The 11,669-nt window shown below is 37.3% G+C and overlaps 1 protein-coding gene across 1 annotated transcript; it reads left to right on the top strand.

Annotated features, from left to right (window-relative positions):
• Positions 1-698: 698 nt before the first annotated feature.
• On the top strand, positions 699-1,596 carry LOC127135536 (U11/U12 small nuclear ribonucleoprotein 31 kDa protein). The gene has a single exon (XM_051062203.1). It carries the CDS (start codon positions 733-735, stop codon positions 1,564-1,566), a length of 834 nt encoding a protein of 277 aa, XP_050918160.1. The 5' UTR covers positions 699-732; the 3' UTR covers positions 1,567-1,596.
• Positions 1,597-11,669: the final 10,073 nt, after the last annotated feature.

Here is an 11,669-nt window from a genome sequence, read left to right as displayed (position 1 = left end):
TAGCATTGTTTCCCTTAGATATGAGGAATAAAAAATTACATCACTTTCTACTAGTATTGATCACTTTCTACGAGTATTGTTCCCTTTAATATGAGCAGAATGAAAATTTTCATCACTTTCCATCAGTATTGTTTCTCTTTTATATGAGCAGAATCAAAAACTTACTTTGTTTTTATCGCTAATTATTCAAATAATAAAGTAATAAAATTTCTATTTCACTCTATTCTATTTTTGCTAAATTTCAATAACTTTATTTATCTTAAGATATTAAAATATAATCTAAAATAATATAATAAAATTGTATATCTAACGAACTAGAAATTTTTGTCTTAAAAAATCTAGCATCATACTAACAAAAAATTATTAAAATTTATATATGCAGATGGGTGGCTGACCAATTAAATAAAAAAAATATTAAAACATAATAATTTTTAGTTTTATGCTATCTTTACAAGTACTCTGGCGGTGAGCAAGTTGTCCATTTACATATGGATAGTATTGCTTTTAAAAAATAAGAATGGATAAAACCATATATAAAACCAATCCAAAATATCCGGATCCATGTCCAGATCCGCTGGGAGTTTCGCTTCACTTCTCTAGGGTTTCTCAAACGCATTATAGAATCTCTCCACTCTCAGATTTCCTCTATAGATTAAAGAAGCATCGGAGAACTAATTCCGTCGCCGGAAACCGAACGCCGTTGCCGGAAACAAAAAACCTGAACCGAAAAAAATGTCAAGCAAGAAGAAACACAAACGAAAACACAGCGACAGCGATGAAGACGACGACGTTTTCTACTACCGCTACTGCGCTTCGTCCTCAACCCCCAACACCACCACCGACACCACATCCAGTAATCAACCCCAATCAAAACCGAACAACAAAGGATCATCAATAGGAGGAACAGGTGAACCCTTAGCACCATCAAAATCGACGCTATACGTTTCTAATCTAGATTACTCCCTAACAAACTCCGATCTCCATACGCTCTTCTCTACTTTCGGCCGCATCGCGCGTGTAACCGTTCTCAAAGACCGTCACACGCGCCTAAGCCGCGGTGTCGCGTTTGTCCAATTCGTTTCTCGTAATGACGCCCAACGCGCCGTGGCGGAGATGAATAAGAAGATTCTCAATGGAAGGACTCTAACTGCTTCTATTGCTGCTGATAATGGACGTGCTCCGGAGTTTATTCGGAAGCGCGTGTACAATACTGAGACTGCTTTGTGTTATGAGTGTGGGGGGCATGGTCATTTGTCGTATGAGTGTCCTAAGAATCAGTTGGGGCCGAGGCCGCGGCCTCAGCCTAAGAAGCCGCGACGGGGATTTAGTGGGCTGAGGGATAGGGATGGGGAGGAGGAAGGTGATGAGGAGGAGGAGGAGGGTGGTCAGATTGCTGCGGAGCAGTTTGACGATAATTGGGCTTCTGTTGTGGATGATGAAGCGGGTGAAAGGTTGCTGGGGAGAAACAGAAATGATGATGAGGGTTTGGACAACAACAAGACGAAGAAGAAAGGGAAGAAAGCTGGGTATTTCAGTGATGAGAGTGATCATGATGATGATGATTGATCATGACTATGTAGCATTGACACTTCAGATTGAAGGTGTGTGTTTGGTATTCCGCATTACCGCATTATTCAACTAGTCCTGTGTGTCGTGTCTATATATGTGCCAGTGTTTCATAGATCTAAATGGCAATTTTTTGTTTTTATCAAGATATGGTGTAATTGATGAAATTGTTTATATGTTGTTGGCTTGGTTGGATGTGTTTATGGTTTTGATCACAAGCACATGTTAGTTATTAGTTATTGTGGTAGTAATTAGTGATAGTGGTGGTGAATTGGTGATGAGCATTTTTGTGTATTCCATATTTTCATAGTTAATGAATGATGACAGACGAGTCTCTTATTTATCGGCTTAATTTAGCATTCGGTTTACCTGTAAAACAGAAAGGAAAAGCCTGTTCGTTATGTTTTTTATTTTGGTTCAGTTAAAACATGTAATGTAATCAAATTGTAACACCCTGGTTTACTTTATGCACATCTTGTTATCATATAAGTAAGGTTTTTAATTACAGTTGTGGTGGTTATGTTATGATATTTGATATGTAGAATATTGTAGTCAGATATAGCTGGATTTGATGTGGTTGTTGAGATCTTGAAAAGCATAGGTTGTAGACTTGTAGTCACAATTACTGTCGCCGTTCTTGTGGAAAGCAGTTTAAAACCATGGGTAACAGTTCTTCTGATTACCTTTACTCTTTGATGTCTACTGAGCATTTTTATGCAGATTGATGAGTATTTCTCAAGTTTCTCTTAGAATGCTTAAATTGCTTCTCCCAGAGAAAATGTGGTATCCTTTTCATGCATAATCACTTGGCTGAGCTGGAGAATAATACCAATTTGTGCCTCACCCTCGACACTAGGCTTTAAATTATAGGTTTAATTATTCTGTAACTTTTTGAACCATGGGCTAATCTTGAATGTCATTGTAATGATATGTAGAAAAAGAAATTGGTTATTGTTATGCTATTTCCTTTCTTTCTGAATTATGGCTTTGAATCGGATTAAGTATAGTTATATTATATGGAGTTTGGGGTCAATTGTTACTGTTGTACTGTTGGTTTTAAGCATTGTTGGTTTTGGATATATCTATAACTCTGAAACCATATTCAGTTGACAGTTATATATAACCGATAGATACCATATTCATGATTGTCTATATACTTTTGTATGCTCATATTTTTTACTAATTGAATCATTGTCTTATGGCACAAGTTAATGAAAATAGTAGAGTTCATATCCTCTATGAATAGGATTAACATGAAGCTTGATTACATAGTACGATAATTGTACTCAGATATAAAGATATTGGGAGTTTTGTGAAATTCAGGATATCGGTTTCTTGAATTTTGTTGAAGTTTGAGCAGATTCAAATAGGATTAATATGGGTGTTCTTGAAGAGGAAGTAGGTAAAAGTTTGGAATTTTTTTTCAAAATAATAATTATTTTTATTTTTTTTCAAAATAACTAATTATTTAAAAAAATTATCAAAATAACCAGGTTTGGTAGAGGATGCGTCAGATGAACTGGGGCACCCCAATGCATAAAGAGGAGGCGTCAATAGCATTGGCGCATGCATTGCGCTCCTCACGAGGAGGCGCCACTAGCATTGGCGCATGCATTGCGCTCCTCATGAGGAGGCGCCAATACTAGTGGCGCCTGCATTGGGCCTCATGAGGAGGCGTCAATGCTAGTGGCGCCTAGGTGCATTTGGTTGTGTGGGCGCTAATTCATCTGGCTGCATGTGATGGTCATGTGGGCGTCAATCCCTCAAGCGCCCACATGTTTTGTCCGTCTCTATAAATACCACGCATTGGATGCAATATTTTTCACTCAAACTCATCTCCTAATACAATTCAACCACCATCAATTTCAATTTTCCCTGTTTCAACAATGTCTGCATACATTCAAAAACAAAGTGCTGATGTAATATTTTCTGCCGTTGCGGCTCCGGTACAGATTCGACTTTGGAACACAAATATGTTTGAACGTCTTAATCGGACGTTGTACAGTTGGTTAGAGGGAGAAATTGGAGAGGGTGAACGGATTAGAAGAATACAATGGCTTGTGTCCACGTTCAACCAACACGGAGAATTACGCGAATTGGTGGATATTAAGACAGACCAAGACGCTCGTAGGATGATGCATTACATGTTCAAAATTGTTTTGCTGGTTGTAATTGCATAGTTCTTGTATTTGTTATAATTATATGTGTTACTGTTTATGCAATGGTACTTTCGTGACAGACGTCTAATATGAAATAAATTTAATTTTTCATATATTGCAATAGAGGTACATGTAAATTTATCTGGTTGTGCTCATTCTAACACTAGGACAGTTATTACGATTGTGACCTAGTTGACGGCATGAACTACATAGTCTAACCATTTTGTTCGCCGTATCCATTTCGGTTCGAATTCGGATGCTGTTTGGGCGACCCTTTTTCTTCCTTCGCATAACTTCGTTGTGCCAGACGATGTCCCCTTGATATTCTGGCCAATAATCCTCTTTTGCCACTACGAAAAAACTAATTTTATAAACATTTGAAAGACTGACGATTTTGTAAACTTCAGATAACAAGTATGATGGATCCCTTCGAACCTTTGAGCATGCCGCAAGGACATGGGAGCGGGGGTACGAAAGGCTTGGAACTTTCTGCAGTCGCACTAACCTCTATCTAGTTCGACTCTGTACTGTCCCATCGGCATGCCCTCATTGTGATCCATGGACTCGACAACACTAAACCAACCTTTACTTCGGTCAAAGACCGTAACCACATGTGTGTTTGCTTTGGCAGCTTCATGTCTGATGAATTTCATCGAAGCATCACTGAACAACTGTCCAGATTGCAACACTGAACTCCATTTTAAGCGTCTGGTTTCAAACAACGCCCTTAGCCTGAAATATGTAGCATGCACCAAAGCGATTATTGGTAGGTTACGGATGCCTTTGAAGACAGAGTTCATTGATTCCACAAGATTTGTTGTCATGTGGCCCCAACGTTGACCGTTGTCGTATGCCCTAGTCCACTTCTCCAAAGGAATACCATGGATCCACCGTACCGCATCTTCGTTTGACAATCTTATTTCCTTGCGGTAGTGTTTGAAAGAAGGTTCTGATAATGCGTAACCTGCATTGACAACCTTCTTCCGCAACGTCTTATCTTTGATTTCCCGCATGAAATTCTGAGCAATATGTCTATTACATAACACATGCGTCGAAGGAGGATTTTGCCAGCCGTTGTCAATGTTATTATATGCACTGATGATTGAAGGGTGTCTGTCGGAGATCAAACATAAGTTAGGCTGAGGTGCAACGTGCAATCAGAGATTTCTTAGGAAAAAACTTCATCCCTCAGCAGTCTCCCCTTCAACTAGGGCAAAGACGATTGAAAAAATATTGATGTTCCCATCTTGTGCCACTACCATCAGTAACGTTCCTTTGTATTTTCCGTACAACCATGTACCATCAGTTTGTATAATTGGTTTACAGAAAGAAAAACCTATGATACCTGGTTGATACACCCAGAATAGACGGTGAAATATTTTATTTCCAACAGCACACGTACCATCTGGTGTATAGGCGGACAATTTGTTTCCAGCTTGACAATTGTCCCGGGAGCATATTGTTTTAGAGCCAACAAGTATTTTGGAAGTTGTTTGTAAGACTCCTCCCAATTGCCAAACACTTTTTCAATAGATTTTGTCCTAGCTATCCATGCCTTCCTATATGATGGAGTGTACTCGTACTCTGCCCTAATATGCGAGATTATTGTACTCACCTTTAATGATGGATTGTCGCTAATAACAGATAATATTTCATCACATATTAGCTGAGAGCTTAATTTACGATGATCCTGGATTGGGTTTGTCAGCATGCATGTGTGATCTGGACCCATTGATCCAATCTCCCAAGACTCGCTCCTCTTCCGGTACGAAGCTGACAACATAAAAAGGCAGTGCTCATTCGGACAATAAACTTTATACCTCGATGCGTCAGTTCTGTCAACTCTGAAATCAGCTGATAGTTGCATGTGGAATTTCTTAATGGCTCTTACACATTCCTCTTTTGTGCGAAATGTGTCTCCTTGTTTCAAAGATCCTTGCATCTGCACGTAAGGATTGTACCATACATCTGCTAAAGGTTCATCTGAACCCAAATTTAACCTTGTCATCTGTTGGGGTGGGCAGTATACATAACTTGTTGGTATTGGCTCCTCTTCCTCTTCAGCGTTCACCATCGAATCAACCATGATCTCAGATTCTTCTTCTTTGTCATCTAGAACATTCACCTCAGCTTGTTCGTCATCAGTCTCACAAAACACTTGTGACTGATCAATGTACAGAGACACCTGTTGTTGATGTGGTAATATATACAACTCTATATCGTTGTAACCAGATTGTTCGTGACTGACAAACATATGCTGAATATCATCATCATCTCGAATCTTCTTCTGATAAAATTTAACCTGGTTTTCTACAAACCAAACCGGATTTTTATAGATGATTTGGCCCACATTACTGCATTGCAATTTCTTTTCTATTCTTTGTTTCAGATGTGAAAAATTTGATCGTCGATTTATTGTAAACCGAGTTACCTCTGTGTTTCGAAAACAAAAACCGAACAACTGATGATCAAATATTTCACCTTCGACATGGGCACTGATCATGTAATGTTGTGTGGAAGACATTTTGTTGAAATATTAAATATGTAGATATCTTTAAGGGAATTGAATGCATTGCTAAGTTGTTCATCCACACAACATAAATAATGTTTCATTGCTAACTTGGTCGTTGCATTGATAACTTGGTCATTGTTTGTACAAACTTGACCATGCATGTAGTAGAAAGAATCAACCATGCAGAGAAAAGAGTGACAAGAACACACATGCGCCTGAGCCCTGAGATTCCCACCTAGGCGCCCATTCCCTAGGCGCCATAAAGTAACTGGGGCGCCAAAAGGATGGGTGCCTCTTCACAAAAATTGGTCTTATGCGCCACTAGGAAGGGCGCCCCTTCCCATTGCCCTACACTAAGGCGCCAAGAGGAAGGGAGCCTCTTCCTTGCATGTGAAGAATCACATGTAGGCGCCAAGAGGAATGGCGCATCTTCCCTTACATGTTGATTCTTCACATGCGCCTAGAAGAGATTCCTCACATGCTATCTCTCACATGCTTTCTGAAGTTTGTCATTCCCTTGTCTTCTCTTGCCATTCCATGCAACCAATCACATTCATCTTAGGTTGCAAACCTACTCACTCATTCATCTATAAATAGCCTCTCATATCAACAATATCAAATCATCTTCATCAATACTCAATTATATTCTTCTACCACACTTGTTTCCTCTACCACACTCAAGCTTTGCAAAATCAAATCATGTCTTTGTTGACTATGGGCGATGAACATAGAGGCACGCTCGAGAATATATCGGCATTTGTATGTCATCTCTCTCTTTTTACTTTTTCTATTTTTAGTCTTATACCTTTGTTATCTATGTTTTTCTTACTTCTTATAGAGTTGTGCTTGTTGATTATGTATTTCTTCTTCTAATTGCATTTTCTTACTTTTTTATTATTAGGATCCGAAGCGGTTTAGATGTCGTGTACATGAATATGTACCCCACGATCCTTTAATAGAACCATATATTAGAGGATGTGGATTTGGAAATCTACTCAACATTGTTTCGTACTCGGTGGACTACAAGTTCATTCTAACTTTGTTGGAGAGGTGGAGACCCGAGACCCACACATTTCACCTTCCGATTGGTGAGTGTACCGTCACACTTGAGGACGTGTACATGTTGTTGGGTCTCCGTATAGATGGAAAGGCAGTGAATGATCGAGTTAACCAAGACAACAATATCTGCAATGAATTATTGGGTGCCCATTTGCTAGACGACGAAACTGAGGGAGACACGTCCGGTCAAGCAAGGGGGCAAGGTATAAGTTTAAAATACCTTAAACAATATTATGCCAGTATAGTAATTCCCGACGATTCAACCGAGTATGAGAAAATAATAAAAGCTTGGTGTTATATTATGATTTTATTTGATAATTTTTTGTTTCCAGAAAGTACAGGTAATTTTGTAAATATAATGTATTTACCTTTATTACGCAACATTAATAAGGTAAACACTTATAGTTAGGGTTCAGCTGTATTGGCCCATCTATATAGTGCAATGTATAGAACTACAAAAAAGAATACCTATATTTTTTTTCATGTGCGTATTTGCTTCAAGCTTGGGGTTGGTCAAGAATGTCGTCGCTCGCCCCGATAAATGAGCGCCCATTCGTGTTCCCGTTTGCAACCAAGTAAGTCTAACACTTTACCATTCACCATTTAGTTAATTATATTTTATATTATAATTAATAGTAAATAATATTTTTCACTTCTTTTTTATCTTAGGTGGTCAGTAAGGGGAATGAACTACAACAGGTGTCTGAAACACGCTATTGTAGTCTATCGAAATCTATTGGACCACATTGGACATGACGATGTAATAATCCTACCCAACTATATTTTAATTTAAAAATACTTCTCAAATTATTTTCCATCTAATCGTTTCGTATTGTTTTACAGTTTGTCTGGAGGCCATATCTGGGTCTGGATCATGATGTGAACCATGACGATGCTGCAGTTTGGACAACGAAGACACCGGTTATCCGATTCACTATGGTGGAAATGCACCAGAGTGACCGGGTCAAACTGCAGTTCTGAATGCTACAACAGATTCCAGAATCTCCCACGTGTTTGGGGAATTGACATCAAAAAAGGGTTGATGCACAATGGGATTATTCTGATTGGAGAGACTTTGCAAAAGACATGTGTCGTCCATAGAGGAATCAAAGACAACACATCTTGAACGAACCAGATATCCATGGTGCAAGACCGACTCAACAAAATATATGGCATGGTTTAGATCGGTAACAACTCAACAATTTGTATCTGAGCCGCGGTATTTGATGGATCCACGCCAACATGCTTCGTCATCGTATGCCCCACAACAATTCACCACCCAACACCAATGTGAACCCACCCAAACCCAACAACCAACCATACAACATCAACCAACCACATACACACAACAACCAAACACCCAACATCGCAACCCGTTCATGCCAACCACCCAACAACCAACCATCCAACGTCGCAATCCATTCATACCTCTCACTCAAACACAAAACCAAGAATCAAACCCCGCAACCACAACTGTCTATAGCCCAGATGATTCATATGGGTCACTTCATCGTAGCCCCCCATCAATAACACCCAACCATTGTTTAACTATAGTCGCCCCAGAAACCATTGCTTTGTTTCCAAAACGACTCAATGACCCAATTTGGGCAACTATATCGTCCCCAATTCACTCAACCACAACGCCCTAACTACGATGACATGGGCACCGAACTCCATTACGGAAGCGCCGTTGGCCAGAGCCCCTCCGGATATTGGGAGCAAATGATGACACATCTATCAAATACCGCTGGAACTTCCGTTGGACCTTCCAACCAACCATCGCTCGATCAGGTCAGCACACAAAGACCCCAAACACCTCAAGAAAATCGTGGAAGACCTAGGAGATAAACTAACGCACCGGGATGTGGAACAGGGGGACGTTATAATCGGACGGGTCATTAGTTTATTGTCAGTCCAATGTAACCAATTATTACATCATCAATGAATTTTTTTTTCATTACTATTTCTTTTTTATTAAATAATAAAAATTAAATATTAATAATTAAAAAAAAATAGCAGGGGGTGTATGCGCCATATGAATTGGCGCATACACCAATCAAACATACATAGGCGCCAATGATATGCGTCAATGCTATCGGCGCCTCCTCTTCATGCATTGGGGGTACGTCAATTCATCTGCCGCATCCTCTATCAAACCTGATTATTTTGGTAATATTTTTGAATAATTGGTTATTTTGGAATTATTTTTGAAAATAATGGTTATTTTGAAAAAAAAATCTAAAAGTTTGTTTTAATATATTTTTAATATTTTAATACAAATAAAATAAATAATAAAATTAATTATAAAAACAATGATATATTTTATTAGTTCATAAATGTCTATTGATTGCTTACTCATTCCATCCTAAAATAAGAATAGTTTAAGGTTTTTATAAATTGTCATAAATGTATAGGAGAATAATGACTTGAAAGAAGTTTTAATTATTTAATGGCATTCTGAAAGAAATTGATATTGAAAAAGTAAAATGATGTTTATTTTGAGATAAATTTTGTTTGGTAAAATAATTTTGAAATGAAGTACCTCTCTAATGAAAGTAAAGTTTTGAAAACTAAAAATAATGCAGCGTTGTTCAATAGCGAACCAAAATATTAGTTTTAAAAATTGGAGAGTAAAAAAATATAATTTTAGCAAAATAGAAGATAAATAAATAAATTTAAGTCAGTAATTTTAAAAGTATTTGTTTTTTAAATTATGAATTTATATTGTGAAAAGTAATCTAATAATTTTAGATGTAATTGATGGTAATAAATTCAGAATTTGAAATTTAAATTCTTTGAAATATAAAATATAATATATATTTTTGGTGACGATTAGGGCTTTCATTGATAGAATTTTTTTTGGTGACAACTCAGAATTTGAAATGTATATTCTTTTAAATTCAGAATGTAAGTAAATAGTTTTTTTTTGGGACGTTTCAGAATTTGAAACTTAAACTATTTAACTCATATAATAAAAATAATAATTTTTTAAGTTTGTTTAATCAAATATATATTTATTTATTAGTAAAATGGGAGGATCAAAGGTCTAAAATGAGGAGACATTAGGCAGCATGTCTCATAGACATTTGAACCGTTACTAAAAAAATTATCATCGAATCAGATACAACCATCAAAACTGGACAAATCTAGTTTGGTTAAAAAATCAGCACACTTAATAGTTTTTCTAAAAATGTGAATGAATGCACTTCTTTAAAATGCTGAAGGAGAAGAAGAATATGCCTAGCCAAAGTCGAACCTTGTTTAGACTTCAAAGGCGACCCTTGGAGAGCATCTGCTACTGTCTTTTTGCCATCTTGAACAATAAGGTTCTTGAAATCTCTCTTCCAAGCAAGCTCCAAACCCATAAGGACACCCCAGAATTCTGTAGCAAGACTATTGCAATCACCAATAGTCTTATGAAAGCCACAAAGTTATCTTTCTTGACTGTCACGAAAAACACCCCCACACTTAGTAAGCAATCTGCTAGTGGTAGCCCCGTCAGAATTAAAACAAACCCCGAAGGTGTGAAAAACATAAGAAAGGGGGTTTGAATTGAGTTTTATAAAACAAAAGTTTTTTACCAACTCAAGAACACCACTTAAAAGTTAATAACAAAGAGATAAAAACACAAGTATTTTATTATCGTTCGCTTGAAACTCAAAGCTACTATAGTCCACCCTCCAAAGTGATTTCACCTTATACACACAGATTTAATCCACTATAATCAACTGATTAGAATAATCACAAAGAAGCTTTTGTTTATTAAGTGGATCACTGGATTAAGATGCATATTATTGTTATTCATTCATTGAGCATGGTACATGTCATTGTAGTCAATGACATCATCTACTCCATGCATAGGTTGCCTCGAAGGCTCACGTCTCATTAATTCAAGATTATAAAAAGCATCATTTGGTTCATAAGTACAAATTGATTCATATCAACAAGTCCTTTTGGCCGACCTACAAGATTGGTGCATTATTATGGTCCATCACGTCTCATGGCGAGCATTCTTATTAAATGAGCATTTTTTTCTACTCATCTCGGGCCACGTCTAAAGAGCTATTTAACGGATGGCCTAGGATTTGCATTTCCTGGTCCTGACTTGAGAAAATTTCCTGAGGATTTAGATTCAATGTCTTTTAATTCCTATAAGAAAGAAAATGAAACAGTTTTCTATGGACTTCATAATAATGTTACTTTTGATCAAAAAATACAAATTTAGATGTACAAAACCATTCTTTTTCCATATGGGCACGATCCTTCTGAGAATAAATTTTGTAAGGGGCATAGTTTACAGTTATATTGGTAGACCTCATGATTTACACACAGCCATGGCCTATGATCTAAAGACTTGAGGACATTACAATAAA

Source organism: Lathyrus oleraceus, chromosome 4 (genome assembly GCF_024323335.1).
Source record: "Lathyrus oleraceus cultivar Zhongwan6 chromosome 4, CAAS_Psat_ZW6_1.0, whole genome shotgun sequence".
Classification (NCBI taxonomy): domain Eukaryota; kingdom Viridiplantae; phylum Streptophyta; class Magnoliopsida; order Fabales; family Fabaceae; genus Lathyrus; species Lathyrus oleraceus.
This window is presented reverse-complemented; position numbering and strand designations above follow the sequence as displayed.

What these genes read in the sequence shown, in the direction of transcription:
- LOC127135536 (XM_051062203.1), top strand. Translation starts at nt 733, where the DNA reads ATGTCAAGCAAGAAGAAACACAAACGAAAACACAGCGACAGCGATGAA.